General features: G+C 56.3%; 9 protein-coding genes across 9 annotated transcripts; 7 read left to right on the top strand and 2 right to left on the bottom strand.

Annotated features, from left to right (window-relative positions):
* Positions 1-6: 6 nt before the first annotated feature.
* On the top strand, positions 7-2743 carry J3D65DRAFT_572556 (P-loop containing nucleoside triphosphate hydrolase protein). The gene is made up of 2 exons (XM_066797647.1): positions 7-266; positions 319-2743. Exons 1-2 carry the CDS (start codon positions 147-149, stop codon positions 2665-2667), a joined length of 2469 nt encoding a protein of 822 aa, XP_066654450.1. The 5' UTR covers positions 7-146; the 3' UTR covers positions 2668-2743.
* Positions 2744-2884: 141 nt separating this feature from the next.
* J3D65DRAFT_627149 (beta-glucosidase) lies at positions 2885-4708 on the top strand. Its single transcript, XM_066800514.1, has 3 exons — positions 2885-3417; positions 3673-3936; positions 4071-4708. Exons 1-3 carry the CDS (start codon positions 3146-3148, stop codon positions 4462-4464), a joined length of 930 nt encoding a protein of 309 aa, XP_066654449.1. The 5' UTR covers positions 2885-3145; the 3' UTR covers positions 4465-4708.
* J3D65DRAFT_627145 (WD40-repeat-containing domain protein) lies at positions 4459-6400 on the bottom strand. The gene is made up of 3 exons (XM_066800513.1): positions 6032-6400; positions 5128-5976; positions 4459-5077 (listed from the first exon to the last, which is right to left on the bottom strand). The coding sequence occupies exons 2-3, from the start codon at positions 5969-5971 to the stop codon at positions 4776-4778; spliced, it is 1146 nt and encodes a 381-aa protein (XP_066654448.1). The 5' UTR covers positions 5972-5976; positions 6032-6400; the 3' UTR covers positions 4459-4775.
* A 102-nt stretch (positions 6401-6502) lies between these two features.
* Positions 6503-7701, top strand: J3D65DRAFT_627141 (mitochondrial carrier domain-containing protein). The gene is made up of 2 exons (XM_066800512.1): positions 6503-6568; positions 6648-7701. The coding sequence occupies exons 1-2, from the start codon at positions 6509-6511 to the stop codon at positions 7494-7496; spliced, it is 909 nt and encodes a 302-aa protein (XP_066654447.1). The 5' UTR covers positions 6503-6508; the 3' UTR covers positions 7497-7701.
* J3D65DRAFT_627140 (chaperonin 10-like protein) lies at positions 7528-8593 on the bottom strand. The gene is made up of 4 exons (XM_066800511.1): positions 8270-8593; positions 7988-8212; positions 7875-7933; positions 7528-7821 (listed from the first exon to the last, which is right to left on the bottom strand). Exons 1-4 carry the CDS (start codon positions 8270-8272, stop codon positions 7797-7799), a joined length of 312 nt encoding a protein of 103 aa, XP_066654446.1. The 5' UTR covers positions 8273-8593; the 3' UTR covers positions 7528-7796.
* J3D65DRAFT_399974 (mitochondrial tRNA-lysidine synthetase) lies at positions 8243-10874 on the top strand. The gene is made up of 3 exons (XM_066795918.1): positions 8243-8685; positions 8810-10428; positions 10677-10874. Exons 1-3 carry the CDS (start codon positions 8571-8573, stop codon positions 10725-10727), a joined length of 1785 nt encoding a protein of 594 aa, XP_066654445.1. The 5' UTR covers positions 8243-8570; the 3' UTR covers positions 10728-10874.
* Positions 10788-11973, top strand: J3D65DRAFT_399952 (uncharacterized protein). The gene has a single exon (XM_066795917.1). The coding sequence runs from the start codon at positions 11022-11024 to the stop codon at positions 11829-11831; it is 810 nt and encodes a 269-aa protein (XP_066654444.1). The 5' UTR covers positions 10788-11021; the 3' UTR covers positions 11832-11973.
* Positions 11974-14160: 2187 nt separating this feature from the next.
* On the top strand, positions 14161-16962 carry J3D65DRAFT_399884 (uncharacterized protein). Its single transcript, XM_066795916.1, has 2 exons — positions 14161-14364; positions 14542-16962. The coding sequence occupies exon 2, from the start codon at positions 14544-14546 to the stop codon at positions 16848-16850; it is 2307 nt and encodes a 768-aa protein (XP_066654443.1). The 5' UTR covers positions 14161-14364; positions 14542-14543; the 3' UTR covers positions 16851-16962.
* Positions 16963-17469: 507 nt separating this feature from the next.
* J3D65DRAFT_399804 (uncharacterized protein) lies at positions 17470-18062 on the top strand. The gene has a single exon (XM_066795915.1). The coding sequence runs from the start codon at positions 17645-17647 to the stop codon at positions 18002-18004; it is 360 nt and encodes a 119-aa protein (XP_066654442.1). The 5' UTR covers positions 17470-17644; the 3' UTR covers positions 18005-18062.
* The last annotated feature ends 39 nt before the right edge of the window (positions 18063-18101 follow it).

The raw sequence follows: 18101 nt of genomic DNA, 5'->3' as shown, positions 1-18101 counted from the left end.
CCTGCCCTGGGAGGGGGCCGTCGGGTGGGCTGCTCAGGTCGGTGCTCCCGCCCGGCGATCGTCACCATGGCCCGTGCATTTCCCAAATTTCTTGACGACCGTCTTCGTCGTTCTTCACTCCTCAGCGCCCAATCCACACTCAAGCCATGGCTGGAACACTGACGGGCCATACCAAGCCGACCAAGGTCAAGAAGCTACAACAGTCGCAGAAGCGCAAACGCAGCGATGTCGACGTCGAGAAGCTCGCACAAGCAGTCCAGGAACTAGTGAGTCCCTCCAAAGCTGGCTGACGATCCGTTGACGCTGACTGCCACCTAGGACCTTCAAGGACAGGAATTCAAATCTTTCACCGACCTTCCCCTCTCCGATCCCACCAAAGCTGGTCTCAAGGCCAGTCACTTTACCACCTTGACCGACATTCAAGCAAAAGCTATACCTCTTGCCTTGAAAGGCGCAGACATACTCGGCGCGGCCAAGACTGGAAGTGGAAAGACGCTCGCGTTTGTCATACCCGTTCTCGAAAACCTGTATCGCTCGCAATGTGTAGGCCAAGACGCTGGGCTCGGTGCCATGATCATTTCGCCGACGCGCGAGCTCGCCATCCAGATTTTCGAGGTCTTGTACAACGTTGGAAAGAAAGGGCACTTGTTCGCAGCGGGCCTGATAATAGGAGGCAAAAGCTTGTCAGAAGAAAGAGATGCCTTGGTACGCATGAACATTGTCGTCTGTACGCCTGGTCGTATTCTTCAGCATCTCAGTCAGACAGTGGGATTCAATGTGGACAACCTGCAGATGCTGGTACTCGACGAGGCCGACCGTATCCTGGACATGGGTTTCCAGCGTGATTTGGACGCCATCATCGACTACCTCCCAACTCAGAGGCAGACGCTGCTTTTCAGTGCAACACAGACGAAAAAGGTCTCTGACCTTGCCAGACTAAGCCTTCAGGATCCCGAGTACGTCGCGGTACACGAAGCTGCCGAATCGGCAACACCAAAGTCACTACAACAAAATTACGTTGTCTGTCCTCTCTCGGAAAAGCTCGACACTTTGTGGTCGTTCATCCAGTCCAGCAAGAAGTCCAAGATTATCGTCTTCCTCTCGTCTGGCAAGCAGGTTCGATTCGTTTACGAGAGTTTCCGCCACATGCAACCAGGTATCCCGCTATTGCATTTACACGGTCGCCAAAAGCAAACCGCCCGCCTCGACATTACATCCAAGTTCTCCGCAGCCAAGAACTCGTGTTTGTTCGCCACCGATGTTGCCGCCCGTGGACTTGATTTTCCTGCTGTCGATTGGGTTGTCCAGGTCGATTGCCCCGAAGACACCGACACTTACATCCACCGAGTTGGTCGTACTGCCCGATATGAGCGCAAGGGCCGCGCTGTGCTCTTCCTGGATCCGAGCGAGGAGGAGGGCATGCTGAAGCGGCTCGAGGCCAAAAAGGTACCCATCGAAAGGATCAACATTCGTCAAAAGAAGCAACAAAGCATCAAGAATCAGTTGCAGAACATGTGTTTCAAGGACCCTCAACTTAAGTATCTCGGTCAAAAGGCATTCGTTTCATACGTCAAATCGATACACATCATGAAGGACAAGGAAATCTTCCAGCTGAACAAGCTGCCGCTTGAGGACTATGCGGGCAGTCTCGGACTACCTGGAGCACCGCGCATCAAATTCATGAAGGGCGACAATGCCAAGGAGCTGAAAAATGCACCACGCCAGCATTTGTCGTCATCCGAAGACGAGGGCTCAGAGGACGAAGAGTCGAAGAGCAAGAAGAAGGACAAGGAGCAAGTCCGCACAAAGTACGACCGCATGTTCGAGCGCACCAACCAGGACGTCCTTTCTGGGCACTACAGCAAGCTCATCCAGCACGAGTTCTCTGGCGATGAAGACGAGAAGGAGGACGCTGCATCCAAGGCCGACCAGGGCTCCGATTCCGACGATGATCTTATGACTGTCAAGAGGGTGATTCCTGCTGCAGAAGGAGCACCGGATGAAGCCGTGGGCACAGATGCTCTCGATGCAGATGGCAAGAAGATTGTTTCTCTGCCAGGCGCCAAGGACCCGCTCCTTATTGACAGCAAGCGTCGCGAAAAGCTGCTCAAGAGCAAGAAGAAACTGCTCAAGTTCAAGGGCAACGGGCAAAAGTTGGTCTTCGACGACGAAGGCAACGCTCACGAGCTCTACGAACTCGAGGACGAGGAAGACTTTAGGAAAAATGGCGCAGCAGAGGATCAACGCCAGCGCTTCTTGGAAGAGGAACGCGAACGCATCGAACAAGCCGATGTGGCAGACAAGGCTCTTGCCAAAGAGAAGCGTTTGGCCAAGAAGATCAAGAGAAAGGAGCGTGCTAAGGCAGATCCCGAGTCAGACGACGAAGAAGATGGCGGCGTTGAGCTCGGCAGTGGGCAAGATCAACAGCAAGCGTTTGACGACTTTGCCAAATTTCTGGATGAAACGAGAGCAAGCGATGTCGAGAGTGAAGAAGCTCAAGAGCCGCCCCAGAAGAAGAGGCCAAAGAAGTGGTTCGAGGACGATTCAGAGGACGACGAGGCTCCAAAGCACAAGAAGAAGAAGGGTGGGAAGAAGGGCAAGGCTGTGGAGGAACCAGAGACTTTTGAAGATTTAGAAGCACTGGCAGCTGGTATGCTGAACGAGTAGGGCTAGATTCTCGCAGATGTGCACAATGTAATGTTTTGCTGAAGGCTACCTATTTTGTTCCCAGGGAATGATGCCGTGAAATTGATGACAGGGCCTTGGGTAAGGTTATTAAATTGGAACGCAGACGCCAAAAGCGGCTTAGCTGCCCGTGGGGGAGCATTCCTCCACCCATTCAGGCGAGCTTGTGGCTGCAGTTACTTCAGCGTTTCATGAACCACACAGAATATCCAGCACCTTTATTCTTGCGTTTTTGCTCTCTACCATCTTCCCTCGCTCACGCGTCTCTCATTTGGCCTCTCCATCCGTAGTCGGCTTGCTACGGAAGTTTATACACTCGCCCTCTGAGCGCGCGCCTGTCCTTTCCGGCCACACGATCCAATTTTAAACCACGGCGACGCGGCAGTCTCGGGACGGCGTCAAACAGTCGACCTTCTCACAAAACATTCAATTCCGCCTTTCCGCGGTCACACATTTAATCATGCGTATTTCCTCTCTCCTCACCCTCACAAGCGCCCTCCTGATGGCGCCGACGGCTGTCTCGGCCGCCGGCCGCCTGGGATTCACGCTGGGCCCTCAGAGGCCCGACGGCAGCTGCAAAGAGCAGCGAGACTTCGAAGAGGACTTTGACGCCATCAAGGCACAGTCCGGCAGCACGCTGGTGCGCAGCTTCTCGTCGAGCGACTGCAACATTGCGCAGACCATCTTGCCGGCCGCCAAGGCCAAGGATTTCCAGGTTATGCTGGCCGTATGGTGCGTAGTGAGCCCCGTTTGCCCTGTTTTGTTTCTCGTAGTGGAGCGGCGTTGTTTGGAGTCGCGAGACTACTGGCTGGCCTTCTCCACCTTTTTCCCCGGATGAGCGGGGACATAGGCGGACATGACGTTTTGGCGGGGAGAAAGGGTCCGCTTGGATGCGCATTGATCAGGGTCCAAGCCCATCATCACCATCACCAACCGCCGAATCGCTTCTCCATCGAACCTACCAGCTAATTTCCATTTCTCCGACAGGCCCGACACCGAGGAGTCGTTTCAAAAGGACAAGCAAGCGCTGCAAAAGTACGCCACCGAGGAGTTTGCAAAGCAGCTGTACGGCGTGATTGTGGGCTCCGAGGTGTTTTACCGCGGCAACTTCACCGGTGAACAGCTGCTCGACAAGATCAATGATATCAAGCGCATCCTGCCCAAGGGCGTCAAGTGCGGACCGGCCGACACCTGGAACAAGTTGGCTGACGGCACGGCCGATGCCGTAATCAGGGGCGGCGCCGATCTATTGTGAGTTCATCTCTACTGTTTCCCCGGTCTACCGCTGCGTTGGTGTCGAGCCCTGCTCATTCCTCCAGTCGGCACTTGCGTGGACCCTGAGCGGTGGAAAACTTGCGAGAACAAAGCTAACGCCCTTGCTCCAGCCTCGTCAACGGCTTCGCCTACTGGCAAGCGCAACCCATCACCAACGCGTCCGCAACCTACTTCTACGACATGGCCTCCGCCATCGCGCACATTCAGACAGTCGCGGGCGGTCCGGACAAGACGCCCGAGATCTTCGGCGGCGAGACGGGATGGCCGTCGAAAGGCGGCACCAACTACGGGCCCGCCGAGGCAAGCGACGAGAATGCTGCCACGTACTTCTCGCAGAGCGTTTGCGGCATGCTCACATGGGGCGTCAACCTGTTTTACTTTTCGGCCATGGATGAGCCGGGGAAGCCCGATTCCGTCGGAGAGAATGGCCAGAGTGCTAATGAGAAGCATTGGGGTGCCATGACAGCGGACCGAAAAGCCAAGTACGACTTGAGCTGCAAGTAATTGGCGATGATACCCTGGCAGGGAGTGATGAGGGATGGGATGAACGCCGGCTTTGGTGAAGAGCTCTTCTTTTGTTGTTGCAACAAGTCCACTGGCATCATTGGACCACGGTGGATAGTCCTTTCTTCTCTGGTTGCAGTTGCGACCATACTGTAGGTACAGGCAGCCAATTTCATTCGGAATCAGCGCCGGTGTTCATTATGTGTTCCTCTGTCCCTGTGCTCGCCTCTGAGCCATCAGATCCTGTCAACAACGATCTGTTTTACAATCCATGATCACTGATTGACTGTGACCAGCGGATGTGCTCCCACTCATGCCTCCCAGATCTTCATCCAGCCTGTTGCTGCCCCTTCAGTGCTTCTGCTCTTGCTTGGATTAGACAGCGTACGCGAGCTACTTGCAGACTCTGAGTTGGATGATCCACTTTCGCTGTCATCGCTTTCGCTGTCATCGCTTTCGCTGTCATCGCTTTCGCTGTCGGAACAGCTATCGAAACTGTCGCTGTGGTCGTCACCGTCACTCTCGTACTCATCTTCCTGGGACCAACGCCAATGGCCAGCGCTCGTTGCGAGCATCGGATACCATGGGTTCACAGCGATGCCGCAGACAGTTTCTGCGGGAGGTCAGCGGGGAAGAGGATGGAAGACTGGATCAATGACGTACCTTCATGCGCCTGCCACTCATAAGTATGCTCGATCTGATCTCTCTTCTCGTGCGGATTCTCCCAAACACGAACAACGCCATCGGTGCCGCCAGAGACGACGTTGTAGCCGTCCCAATTGCCAGTCCCATCAGTGCGCGGAGCAATATCAAAGTCGATCCGCTGCGACGAATTGCCACGACGGCCAACGAGCGCCCCGAGGGATCGGCCCGTGTGACGGATGTCGTACATGTGGATGCGGTCCGAGTTGAGCTCGGCAGCGTAGAGGTAGCTCCCACTCGGGCACCAGCGCACCATGCTGACGCCAGCGTCTGTCCCGTCGGACCTTCTGCCGTTAGAGAGGGAAAATGACGTGATGCACTCGCCGGCGCCATCGTCTGCGAAGATGCCAATGTTGCGGGCAAACGTGCCAGCGGCAAGAAGACCGTCGTTGCTCATGCTCATCGACGACACTTTGCCCCTGAGGTCTGCCAATTCGTGCCGGCGCTGCGCCTTGCGGCCGGGGCTCGTCTTGAAGAGGGAGACTGGCTGCGCGCCCGGACGCGTCAGGTCGAATGTGGCGATGTGGGCTTGCGAGCCGCAGAGCAGGCGCTGTCCGTCCCGCGAAAAGGCCATGCAGTACACCCTCATGGGCTCCTCGGTCTGCGGGTTGAACAGCGGGTACGCTGCCAGCACTTTGCCGGGCTCGAAGACGTTGCGGCATTGCACGGGTTGGTCGTAGGTCGAGTGGAAGACGCACGTCGTGGACGGGTCCGCGATGCTGAAGAAGGGGCTCACGGCGAACGAGGTGATGTTGTCTGCAGTCTCGAGCGTCGAATATGGCTCGATTGCTGGATCTGCCATCATATCATCTGCAAGCTATTCAACGTCTAGCAGCAATTGAACATTCCATAGTCAAAGACCTACGTTGTTTAAGACGGTAAAGGTCCGCAGCGCGTTGTCGAAGCTGTGGGTGATGAGACAGCTGCCATCTGGAGACCAAGAGAGTGATTTCTGGATATGAGGCTGGCCGAATTTGGTAGAGCCATACGGTCTAGCTGCTGCAATCAAGCGGGGCTTCTCTGCGTCGTAGGAAGACCTGAGGTTCAGTTGCCAGTTGCTGGTTTTAGAAGCGTTGAAATCATGTCCCGGGTTGCCTTCGTCCATGAGAGATGGACCCTCTTGATCTTCTTCCCGAGCTTTTTCGGCAATCCAGTCCTCATGCGCCGGATCTGCCTCCAGATTCGACTGGTCTTCCGAGAGTGTGTCCATGATGTCGCTGAGAAAGAGTTGATGAAACCTTGAGCCCCAACCAACCGTCATGGCACACGACAGGCTTATCGATAAGGAGCTTTAAGAAATGTCCATCTCCGGCTTCGCAGTGCAATCTGGATACCTCACCAAATGCAATCGTCACCAAAGAGCCCCTCGCGGGTCGAATCGCCCTATGTGCGCTCGCTACTGGTACGGCTCGAACTTTTCTGGAGAGGATAACCATGATCCATCCGCCCGCCATGGGAGCGCAAATGACTGATTGGCCCAGGCCGGCGGCGTAGCTGGCACCACCGTCGACCTGTCCCTCTTCCCGCTCGACACGCTCAAGACGCGCCTCCAGGCCCGCGAAGGCTTCATCGCAGCTGGTGGCTTTCGGGGCATTTATCGCGGCATTGGCTCGACCGTGGTTGGATCCGCACCTGGCGCCGCCCTCTTCTTCGTCACCTATGACAGCGTCAAGCGCTTCCTCGCGCAGCAAGCACCACAGAAGACCTTCACCACTCTCGATGGCAAACACTCGACGACACGGGCGCAGATTGGCGGCTGGAGCGAGCCCTTGAACCACATGGCTGCCGCAAGCTTGGGAGAGGTTGCGGCTTGCGCCGTCAGGGTGCCCACTGAGGTCGTCAAGCAAAGAGCTCAGGCATTGCAGCACCCGTCTAGCATGGCCGCATTCACACACATTATTGGGCAATGGCGGACCAATGGCTTTGCACGCGTGTGGATGGAATTGTACAGAGGATGGGGCATCACGATTATGCGCGAAGTGCCGTTCACGGTGATCCAGTTCCCATTGTGGGAGGGAATGAAGGCGTGGAGACAGAGTAAGACTGGTCAGGACAAGGTCAGCGCAACAGAGGGCGCCGTGTTCGGCAGTTTCGCAGGGGCTGTTGCAGCGGGCATCACCACACCACTGGACGTGTTGAAGACGAGAATGATGCTGTCTACGGAGAAACAGAGCCTAGCACCATTGTTGACATCGATACTGCGGGAGAGCGGGCCGAGGGCTTTCTTTGCAGGCATCGGCCCAAGGGTGTTCTGGATCAGCGCAGGAGGTGCCATCTTCTTGGGAAGTTATCAATGGGCGATCAACACAATGGGAGGAGAGGCGCAGTGAGGCTTCAGCTGTTGCATTTCATGGATAGATAGCGCATGAAAGGCGTTTTACATCATTAGGACAGCGTTTAGAATGGATTCCTGGTCAAGCGAGCGATTGCGCTGCATTTATGCGAGGCGGTTGTCTTGTTGGTCGACGGCTCTTGAGAGGAGATGGATTCGTTATTCATAGAATAATACATGGCTCGAGTGCCAGACTTTGAAGCGCTTTTTAGTGCCAAACGCCGCGCGTCCAACGGTATTGGTTTCGAAGTGTGTTGATTTAAGACATGAAGATTACAAAAGACGAGATTCAACCATTTTACTCGTTGATCTTGGCAAGAATCCTGGGAAGCATTAGCTGAGATATCCACATGTATTGGAGCGGGAAATGACATACTCAGAGTCCCTGAAGAGGTGGAACTCCTCCTCGGCAACCTTGATGGGAGTACCACCGTACTGGACCTTCTGTTAGCCTAATCCAAACAGAGCATCGCATGTCATATTGCCTACCTGAGGAATGAGAACCTTGTCGCCAGCCTTGACGCCAGGCACTATCCTCTTGCCCTCCCTGTCAACGGCACCAGGGCCAACAGCCAGAACCTGGGCCTCGTTCAATTCCTTGACGGCAGTCTCGGGCAGGAAGATGCCACTGGCAGTCTTGGCCTCGGCCTTGACGCGCTGGACGAGGACGCGGTCGAGGAGAGGGACGAGGGACTTGATGGACTTGAGGGCGCTCTGAGGAGTTGGTTAGCAAAAAGACGAACAAGTCGTGGCGGAGTCGGGGACTGGTACCATTTTGACAGAGTTATGCAAGCGGCAGATTGAGAGAAAAGGCGGGCTAGAGACGGGCGACGAGGAAGTTCAGCGACGGGGAGTTTGCGAAGAGGAAATTCTGGCAAATGAGGAGCAAAAGATTCTCGAAGACGTTAGAATCTTGAGAGGCAGAGCCGCGACTGGCGGCCCGTGCTGGCGTGAAGCTCATCCGGTCCCGTCCACCGCGCCCGCGTGCCCTCCGCCTCCGCCTCCGCCCGGGACAAGCCTCGCCTCGGACAAACAGCCCTGCCTCTTCTCCATTCGACATCCTCACAATGTGATGTTCGCTCCAACGGCTCGCCGCTTCCTGGCTCTCCCTGTCAGCCTGCAAGAGTTTCGCGACTCACTTGCTTCAACATGGCTGCCGCGCCTCCACGTCCAGACTCCGCGTCTCGGTAAGTCCTGACTCACCTTCACGACGCGCCCTCCCGGCCCAGACACGACCGTGCGACAACCGCTTTGCTTCGCCATGAGTAGTCCACGTACAGCTTCGCGTCAGTCGTTAATGCCTCTCTCAAGGACTTGCCGTCAGCGGCGGCGTCGACTCCATGGCGCTCGCGACTCTCGCAGCCCAACTCTCCTCCGAGATAGATGACAGCGAGGACAACGATGTCTTCACCGCATTCATCGTGGACCACCAGTTGCGTCAAGGCAGTGACGAAGAAGCCTCGCTAGTCCAGCGAAGTCTGGATCACCTAGGAATCGACTCGGAAATCTTGCGCATGCAATGGCCCGCCGACCTGGACACTCGCAATCTTTCCAATGTCGAGACTCTTGCACGGAGGTTGAGATACCGACTTTTGGGCGCCGCATGCCGCGACCACGGAATCGAGGCTCTCCTCGTCGCTCATCACAGCGACGACCAGGCCGAGACGGTCATGATGAGGCTTTTAAAGGGCCACCACGGCGAGGGCCTGCGCGGAATCAAGCCGTCGGGAGACATACCAGAATGCTATGGAATTCATGGGGTACACCAGAGCTACGCCGAGTGGTTCACCAGCAACATGGCACCGACACCCCAAGAACAGCACGGCGTCGACATTGAGCATTGGGGTATCCAGGTCCTGCGCCCGTTGCTGCCATTCAGCAAAGAACGGCTTACGGCAACCTGCAAAGCATCAGCAACAAATTGGGTTGAAGATCCTACCAACAAGGACCCAACACTGACTCTACGGAATGCCGTGCGCCATGTCTATGACAAGTACAAGATGCCGCTCCCGCTGGGGAAGCCGGCGCTATTGCAATTGTCTGAGAGAGCAAATCGCAGGATTCGCAGGCGTGAGGAAGAAGTCCAGCGGCTTGTGGAAGATTTGGATGCTGTGCTGGACGTGCGCTCAGGCCAACTTGCCATTCTCTTCCCGCGCAACTTTTATCCTCCCTCATCACGAAAGGTCGTTCGCAACGGGTTTGACCCACCATTTGACTTTGAAGAGGGCAAGACGATAGCCGCGATGTTGGTCCGCCACCTGGCAACCCTGGTGTCACCGCGAGAATCGATTGAGCTTTTGTCTCTTGAAGTCGCCGTCCACAACATGTTTCCTGGCTTGTTCCGCCCGGACGAGATAACCTCGGAGCCCATTGACGTCGCCCCATTCACTGTTGGCGGCGTACACTTTGAGCGAACCAATATTCCCAGACGAAGTTTTCCGTACTACACGTGGATGCTTTCGCGACAACCATACCTCCGAAACGAGAGCCCTACCATCCTGGTGCCCCCTCTGCCTCGATCAGACCTATCAGACGACAGCGAGATATTCATGATTCCGCCAGAAACGTCGCCAGAGCACCCGCAGTTTGAGCTGTACGACGGCCGTTGGTGGCTGCGCGTCTACAACCCCTCCGAGCTCGACCTTGTCATCCGGCCACTACGTCCAGACGACCTCAAGGCATTCCGCGCATCTTTACAGGGCATGATGCGCGAGCGCTTCGAAGCGCTGCTACAAGATGCGGCCAAGGCAAAGTCGCGCTTCACGTTGCCCGTCATCGCCGCGCCGAGAGACCCTGAAGACGAGGCTGCGGGTGACTACGTCATTGCGTTGCCAACATTCGGGGTCCGCATCAATGCGGGACCCAACGCGGCAGAGTGGGAGAGCCTCAAGTGGAACGTCAGGTACAGGCGCATGGACATTCCGACCAAGGTGCGAGATACGTGGGATGACTATCCAATTCAGGTTTGCAAGGGCCGCGAAAAGCAGGCGCAGGAGCTCGAGCAGCAGCGGCGGCATGTCGAGACTCATGAGGACGTGCCGCTTGTGCTTGATTGAAGCAACCAAGGGGCTTTCATTTTGGGGGCGTCGGGTGCATTCACATGATATCATTGCAGCAGGCTCGGATTTTAGACACGGAGTCACTTGGGCTTCATGGCTGACGAATGGTGTACATCTAGGCAATGACCACTGAGCTGCTGGCAAGTCAGCAAGCCAGCAAGCACTCATGAGCGCGTCTGTGGCGAATGTGACAGTTTTATACAAGGTGACCTAACAATGAGCCAGATTTTGAACCACAACCGTTCTTTCTTCTGCTCTTTCTTCTCTAGGGCCTATTATATCTCACATCCTCTTTGAAGTCCGCCACCAGACCACTTGGACAAACAACGAGCACAGGGAAAGAGAAAGTGCCTCTGACACGGCCACCTTTATCCTCAGCTCAACCACGCGCCCACACAAAGGGGCAGTGTGGGCGTGGCGCCATTTCCTTTGTACTGCCTTGATTAGTCGAAGAATTCAAATAGATGCGCAAGTCCCCGAGTGTTCGAGCAACTGGTTCGTTGATCAAACCATTCATTTCATTCATTCACTGCTGCTGCCTTCCTCTTCCATTTTCTTGTTCAAACTTTGGCTCTCTCTTGACGTACAATCTACCCACCTGCCTACCTACCGGTCTGCGACTGTGTGCTGTGCTACACAAAGAATCAGAGACAGAAGGAAGAGGGAATAAACGGCCTGGCCTTGACTCTCCACAACTATCGGCATATTTTCCATTCAATTACCCGTACCTACACGAGGAAGTATCGACACACACGTGCAGAGCACGTCTGTTCCTCCTGTACCATACATTTCCCATTGAAGCGGCTTCCATTATTTCCATTCACCTCTTGGTCTACGCACGCGTACAGACATACAGGGCACCGGCACACAGTTCCCGTCAGCCAACAAAGCACAATCAACACACCAACAGAATTCTTCCCAACATGTCTTGCCGAACCAGCAGCATCATCAGTGGGAGCGGGAGCCCGCGGCCCCCGTGCTGCTCTCCCATCAGTACTACTACCACCACTACCGCCGCACTCCACAGCATTCACAGCGGCATGAGAACGCTATCGCTGACGCTCGTGGCCGTAGCAGCGCCAGCGCCAACTGCCGTGCATAAGAAGGGCGAGCGTCAGGAGGCGTGGCAAGAGCCGTGCGCGTGCAGCGAGTGCGGAGACAGGCGCAGGGCGAGGGCCATGATTGCTCGGGAGAGGAGGGAGAGGGAGGAGAATGGAAGAGGGCGGGAGGATGGTGGTGGGGAGAGGGGGAGGACGCGTGAGAGGAGGGCTTGATTGGATTGGATTGCGTGGGCGGCGGAGTGCAGGGAGAGAGGCTAGATGCCGCTTTCTCGTCCTCTTGAATTTACGTCTTTGTGCGAATCTTGCTGCTGGCCAGATGTGTCTGACTGCCTGCGGGAAGTCGTCGGCGCGGATCCGTAGTCCCCTCTCGGCAATCCGAGTACGAAGCTACTTGTCGTCGTGTTCTACCGTCTCCATGTGTGGAAGGATAGGTTGGGGCGACCACCCTGGCCGAAGCATGGCAAAACGGCAGTGCGCTTACAATCAAGCAGTCCTTCATGGCGGCAGCTGTACGAGATGGCGAAGGAAGGGCGAAACTTTCCAATTCGACCCCATCCAGTCCAACTCGTACAGAAACGGAGATGTCTCGCCGATTGCTATTGGGCCAGCGTGTTTGCTTTTTGACCCTTGGCTGTTCGAGCTTCCGCCTCTCGAGTCGCCCATCAGCCAGCCAGCGATTCAATCAATTGATCAGTCGACAACTCCCGTTCTCAGCTGCCGCAACATCACGCCATGCGACCCGAGTGCCGAGGAGACAGACCATCGTGTTGGTTAGGCTTCTTGGTGTTTGTTCAAGATAAGCATGAAGAGAGATTTAGAGTGTCGTGATCTGCGGAGCTTGCCCGCTTGGGGACATGTGGTCCGGAGCGGCATGTTGGGCGTCGAGAGCAGCTGTAGTCGTGACGATGGTTGAGTGCCTGCGTAAGGTAGTTTAGTTGCGGTTGGCGGGTGGGTTTGATGCGCCAGACGGACCTCAGGTCTTGGCCAAGCGGGCAGGAGGCGAGCCAATGGCGGGCGCGGGCGCGGGCGCGGGCGCGGCCGCAGCTTTCAGCTCGCCAGGGCAGGCGAGGAGCGGGCCCGCGCATGGGCAGGAACGTGGGCGGCGCCATTGGTGGAGCAGCCGGCACCGCGATACCGTCCGTCGGCCAGTGGCGCGTCGCGCTGGTCGGGGTTTGGGCGAATGGTAGAGGAGTCGAGGTGGTGAAGAGGAGCAGAGCAGGGATACGGGGACGTGTGGATTTTAGAGTTGGCTGCAATGGACGGTCGTACCTGCATGTCAGCGGGCGGGCGGATGCTTGCATGGTAGTCTGGTCAGGGCCTGCCCGGCGGCGGAGCGGATAGTGGTCGGAGCGACCACGGTAGGGATGCTGGGGGCAAAAGTGCATGTCGAGGTTGAGATATAGTTTTGCGACGTGATAGAGAAGCGGGTGGAATTGTTCTAGAAGAGGCGTCGAGTGCAAAGTGGCGTGGTGGTGAGGTTGCCGTCTAAAAATACAGGCGGTGGCAGTCTGACAGGCGCAGGAACAGAACAGACCTAGCAGAAGACAAAATGACGACGTCGGGCAGCAGGTTGCAGAGCGAAGTCGATATTGATCGTATTGGCTTGCTTGCAGAGCAGAGGATGGCACGCTACATACTGTACCTACCGACGAAGGATGTTATAGGACAGCCTTTCATTTGCGGGGGGCGGACGTGATTCGCCGCGAGGGGATCTGGGCGGACGTGGACGTGCGGTCGAGAGATGATGCCGGCCCATGGTTGGACAATGGCCGTGGTGTGGTGTTGTACCCAACGGAAAGGAGGGCCATGGCCAAGGCCTGCAGCAAATTGGCGAGACGATCCGCATTTGTATCGTCATGTCAGTGTGTTGACGCTGACCCTCGTCCTCGATGGTCGCGGCATGCTTGTGTGCCTTGGGATTGTAAACACCTCCTCGTCGGTCTGGCTTGGCCGCATCACAGCATGCATGCCTTTGCTGTGGCTGGCATGCAGACGGCATGGCATGGCATGGCATGACAAGCCCCTGATGTTCTCATCTTTTGTTTCTCGCGTGCACGTCCGAAACGTCGCGTCTACCAGGTGGTTGCAAAGAGCCGTCGGGTGCCCGTCCCTCGCTTGGCCCGCCGTTAGCTTGTGCTCGCTCCGCGTGCTGTGTCGCCCCAATGCCCTGTGCCCTGTGCCCTATCCACTCTCTCTCTCTCTCTCTCTCTCTCTCTCCCGCTCCCGCTCCCTCTCTACCCTCCCGTCCCTCTTGACTGTCTCTCCCTCTCCCCATCCCGCCGCCGCCTCTGGCTTCACATTCGTTTCTGTCCAACTCGCCAGCCAGCCATCGCATCTCCTCCTCCGCTCTTTGACAGAGTCAGGTCGCGCCTTAGCTCCCGTGTTTCATTCTCCGACATCCCTCCTCCCCGCGACGAGGTCCCCCCTACCACCACTCCCGGCTCCCGCCCACCATCCACCCGTTCCCTGTCGCCGTCGTTTGTTCCTTAACAAGGCCCCCGTTTGCCTGCCAACCATCCGCCTCACCCTCCGACTTCCCACTGGACAGAGAGGTGCTCTGCGGAGCACTTCCGACTCCTGTCCCGACCCTCGCGGACTAGGTCCCCAACCTATCCCTCGACCTTCTTGTACCACTGGACCAGGATCAACTGCACGTCGTCACCCTCTGTCGCACCAACTAGGGACAGAGTCAGCGCAACAAAGCTGAACGTCCTTTTTTTTTTCTTCTTCGGATCTCCGCCTCAAGGTACTCCAAAGCCACCTCACCCCCTAGGACTATTCACTACACCATGAGAGCAAGACTTGCTTTCTGATTCCTCTGCGCCTTCAATTCTTGTCGCGCAGCCCCACTCCTCTCCAACCAAGGCCTCTGACCCTCAACCTCGCCGTATTTCTGCTTCACTTGACTCATTGCCTCGTATAGCTATGGGTGTCCCCTCACCACCGGTGGCTTTTTCAGACCACTGTTCCGTCGTCCACGATGATACTCTCTACGTCTACCAGCCAAACGCTTTCCAGTCCATATCGCTCAAGGAGGGCGGCAAATGGAAGTCGTTGACCAACGGCGTCTCGGCCACGGGCGCCCAGTGTGTGCTGGTGACCCCACACGGTGACGACAGCCAGGCCGCTCTTTACATTGTTGGAGGCACGGCCGATGCTTCTCTGAATTACCCCGGACTGCAAAAGTATACCTTTTCCACTTCGACCTGGGACACCATCACCCCTACCGACATCATCACCTCGGATCGCCAGTACCATGGCGCAACGTTCCTCAGCTCGACATCGCAGATTCTTGTTTACGCCGGCTCCCAGGATGGAAGCACCGGCAAGGCCTCGGGCACCTTCACCATCAACATTGATGCTCCTTACAGTGTGCAATCGTACACGTCTGCTGGCGCGCCGGGCCTCGTCAACCCGCTCATCATGCCCTGGAACGAGAGCACCGCGCTCATGATTGGCGGCGACGTCGAGAACACGGCCGTTTGGACTTTTAGCGCGGCCTCGGGATGGTCGAATCTTGGAGTCTATCTCCCGGCAGCCATTACGGACCAACAAACCACCAAAGTCACGCTGGTAGACGGTAGCGACGGCAGCAAGGTCCTGGAAGAGTACAATTTTGCGACTGCGCCAAATGATGTCACGAGGCTGGCGTTACTGGATGCAGGGGGAGCTGTTGCCTCTTCTGGACAGGCCGTGGGCGCTAGAAAACGAGATCTTACTATTGCAGACTGGCCGTCTTACAACACGACCTTTGCACCCAACACGACGCGCAATGGCGCTTCTCTCGCGCAGGACTCCTCTGGCCGCACATGGATTACCGGAGGAAACACGCAGGAGCCCTTGGCCGTTTTCGACGAAGAAAAAAATTCATGGATGAATGCCACGGCCTTTTTCTCTGGTACCTCGACATCTTCCAAATTCCACAGCTCCACCAGTTCGTCTGCATCCCTCACATCTTCAACTGGACTTTCTTCCTCCGCCTCCTCATCGCTTGGACTAGCAAGCAATGCCGTATCTGCCACTGCCGCGAGTAGTTCTACTGCCGCCGCCGCTGCGTCTGGCGACGGTGGGCACAACACCCGCTTGGTGACGGTCTTGGCCGCGACCCTGGGAAGTATCGCTGGTTTCGCATTTTTCCTCGTCATCATTCTAGTGGCACTGCGTTGCCGGCATGACCGGAAGAAGAAGCAAGTCGGACCGGCAGGGGACGAAAAGGACCGCCTCAGCTTTGCTGACCGGGGTATCAGCCAGATGGGCCAAACGCCACCAGCATACCCGGGTCCAGATAAGAATGCTTCCATGACTTCGCTCGCCATCATGTCTGGCAAGGTTAGTGATCTCAAGGGGAGCAGTGGGCACCGAGGCACAGCCAGCGACGCAAGCAACGCTCCCATGGTGAAGAAGCCGGCTAGCAGCCCCCTTGCCTACAACGACCCCTTGGAGATGGACAAGATGGGCGAAAAGGCACCTGCCTACTCGACCCAGATTGAAGCCGAGAGCTCCGACAAGGCACCCAAGGACCGCAGCCGGAGCTCAGGATGGAGTCGCTACTTTGCCAACAACGAAGCGACAAACCTTCAGGAACCCTACAACCGCGACACATTCCTCTCCGCAGGATCTCGCAACAGTGATTTGAGCGTCACGGAAATCACAACGCCTGGGACAGTTGGGGTGAACAAGTCCAGACTCAACGCGCAAATGGTGCCGCCGCTTGACCTCAGCTTTACCCTCGACGGAGCTCCGCTTAGTCGGGTCAACACAGCCAGTCCTACCATTTCACACTCGAGGGAAGACTTGTCCAGCGGCATGGGCACGCCTATGCGGGCGAAGCTCGAGCGTGCGCCCAGCGTAAGCTCCGACGGCAGTGCCGAAGGGCGCAGAATGTCCACGCTGGACCCAGAAAAGGCTTGGACGCCCATGGGCGGAAGCGACTGGAACAACCGCGTGCCGAGCAGCGTGTACCCCGAGAGCAGACCAGGCAGCCAGGTGGCCGCTGACACGACGAGCTCGTACTATCCCGACGGTGCTAGTACCATTGGATTCCCCACGCCGGGGGGACGCGCAAACTCGCTGTACCCGCCCAGCTTGCACCCCAACCCGCCAGCGGCAAGTGACGGCAACCGCGACAGCACAAACACCGTTTTCCCCGGAGGAGTGCCGTCGCTGCCGCCGTCAGACGAACAAAGGCAAAAGGCCATTGGCAACCAGGACATGAGTTGGCTCAAGTTTTGATCAAGTCGCGTAATCTCATGCAACCACTCCTGTCCACCACATCCATCTCCAACACCTCACCCACCTCATCCCCTCAATCTTCTTCATGAGCAGCATCAAAAAATTTCTGTCTCCCTTGACTATTCGTGTCCATATTAAATCATCTTCTCTGTACAAATTCACCCCATCATGCATCCACCCGCTTGTTCCCCTCTCGTCGTTCGTCATGTAGCTCTCGTCCTATTTAGTCATTCCGCGTGCTCCATCTTTGGTCGTGTTGGGGGAGGAGCAGGAGGTGAAGGAAAGGGATTGGGTTGCCGCGCAAATGCATGCATGCTTTGTTTAGTTTGCTATAGCACACCAGCGAGCCAGCCAGCCAGCCCGAGCTGTCGTTACTGATACCCAGCGCAGTGTTTTCTTGTTTTATATTTTGCTGGCCTTTTTTGTTTCCCTTTTTCCTTGTCATCTCTCTCTCTTGTCCGTCGCTTGCGGTTCAGTCGGCGGCCGCTCTCTGTTCTCAGCGTGGCATCATGCTTTGCTGCAGTGTCGGTAGGTCGGCTGTCTGTTTGTCTGTCTGTCTGCGCGACGTGGTGTGGTGGTCCATCTATCTTGCTCTGGTCTTCTCTCTTTCTCTATCTCTCCATCTCTCTCAATCACTCACCATCATCGCTCGCCTCCTCCTCACTTTTTCTCTCCATCTCTTTTCCGTAGCAGCAGTAGCAGCAGCAGTGGAAGCAAAAGTAGTTGAAGCAGCAGTAGCAGTAGTAGAGGAAGCAGTAGAATAGAAAGCATCAGATTTTTGCATCGGCTCGGCGATGATTGCGGCGACGGCTTTTGCGTTTGCGTTTGCGTTTGCATTTTGCTTTGGCGGGGTTTGGGCTGATGAATTGAAGTTGGTGCGTCTGCTTGTCGTCATCCATCTCTCTCTCTCTGTCTGTCTACCTGTCTCCAACTCTATCTCATTGCCTCTATCTATCCATGTAGCACGACGTGTTGTTGGGCGTCAGAAAACGTCCCTGCTTTCCTGGGCTTGTGTGGTTTTTTTGACTAGAGTCGTTACGTCACCTAGATCAGATTCTTTGCGCAAGCGGGCGATCAAGAAGAGAGAGAGAGAGAGAGAGGAAAAGCTTTTGAGACAAGGGATAGAGTTGGGAGCGGTCCGTAACCCATCATAGAACCCCAATCCGGTCATTTGCTCGTCAATCCATCTGCTACGTGTTGCATGCCGTCTTCTCATCTCCAGGAGACCATGGGTGGGTGGTGCGTGAATCG

The sequence above is a fragment of the Phyllosticta citribraziliensis genome (genome assembly GCF_038025025.1).
Source record: "Phyllosticta citribraziliensis strain CPC 17464 chromosome Unknown J3D65scaffold_7, whole genome shotgun sequence".
Classification (NCBI taxonomy): Eukaryota; Fungi; Ascomycota; class Dothideomycetes; order Botryosphaeriales; family Phyllostictaceae; genus Phyllosticta; species Phyllosticta citribraziliensis.
This window is presented reverse-complemented; position numbering and strand designations above follow the sequence as displayed.

Coding starts and splice junctions, on each gene's coding strand:
- J3D65DRAFT_399804 (XM_066795915.1), top strand. CDS start 17,645: ATGATTGCGGCGACGGCTTTTGCGTTTGCGTTTGCGTTTGCATTTTGC.
- J3D65DRAFT_572556 (XM_066797647.1), top strand. CDS start 147: ATGGCTGGAACACTGACGGGCCATACCAAGCCGACCAAGGTCAAGAAG. Junction 267..318: donor CACAAGCAGTCCAGGAACTA/GTGAGTCCCTCC, acceptor ACTGCCACCTAG/GACCTTCAAGGACAGGAATT.
- J3D65DRAFT_399884 (XM_066795916.1), top strand. CDS start 14,544: ATGGGTGTCCCCTCACCACCGGTGGCTTTTTCAGACCACTGTTCCGTC.
- J3D65DRAFT_399952 (XM_066795917.1), top strand. CDS start 11,022: ATGCGCAAGTCCCCGAGTGTTCGAGCAACTGGTTCGTTGATCAAACCA.
- J3D65DRAFT_627140 (XM_066800511.1), bottom strand. Junction 7,934..7,987: donor ACAAGGTTCTCATTCCTCAG/GTAGGCAATATG, acceptor CAGAAGGTCCAG/TACGGTGGTACTCCCATCAA. Junction 7,822..7,874: donor CACCTCTTCAGGGACTCTGA/GTATGTCATTTC, acceptor AATGCTTCCCAG/GATTCTTGCCAAGATCAACG.
- J3D65DRAFT_399974 (XM_066795918.1), top strand. CDS start 8,571: ATGTTCGCTCCAACGGCTCGCCGCTTCCTGGCTCTCCCTGTCAGCCTG. Junction 8,686..8,809: donor CGTCCAGACTCCGCGTCTCG/GTAAGTCCTGAC, acceptor GCCTCTCTCAAG/GACTTGCCGTCAGCGGCGGC. Junction 10,429..10,676: donor GCATGGACATTCCGACCAAG/GTGCGAGATACG, acceptor GTGTACATCTAG/GCAATGACCACTGAGCTGCT.
- J3D65DRAFT_627145 (XM_066800513.1), bottom strand. CDS start 5,971: ATGATGGCAGATCCAGCAATCGAGCCATATTCGACGCTCGAGACTGCA. Junction 5,078..5,127: donor TGAGTGGCAGGCGCATGAAG/GTACGTCATTGA, acceptor GACCTCCCGCAG/AAACTGTCTGCGGCATCGCT.
- J3D65DRAFT_627149 (XM_066800514.1), top strand. CDS start 3,146: ATGCGTATTTCCTCTCTCCTCACCCTCACAAGCGCCCTCCTGATGGCG. Junction 3,418..3,672: donor CAGGTTATGCTGGCCGTATG/GTGCGTAGTGAG, acceptor TTTCTCCGACAG/GCCCGACACCGAGGAGTCGT. Junction 3,937..4,070: donor AGGGGCGGCGCCGATCTATT/GTGAGTTCATCT, acceptor CCCTTGCTCCAG/CCTCGTCAACGGCTTCGCCT.
- J3D65DRAFT_627141 (XM_066800512.1), top strand. CDS start 6,509: ATGCAATCGTCACCAAAGAGCCCCTCGCGGGTCGAATCGCCCTATGTG. Junction 6,569..6,647: donor CCTATGTGCGCTCGCTACTG/GTACGGCTCGAA, acceptor TGATTGGCCCAG/GCCGGCGGCGTAGCTGGCAC.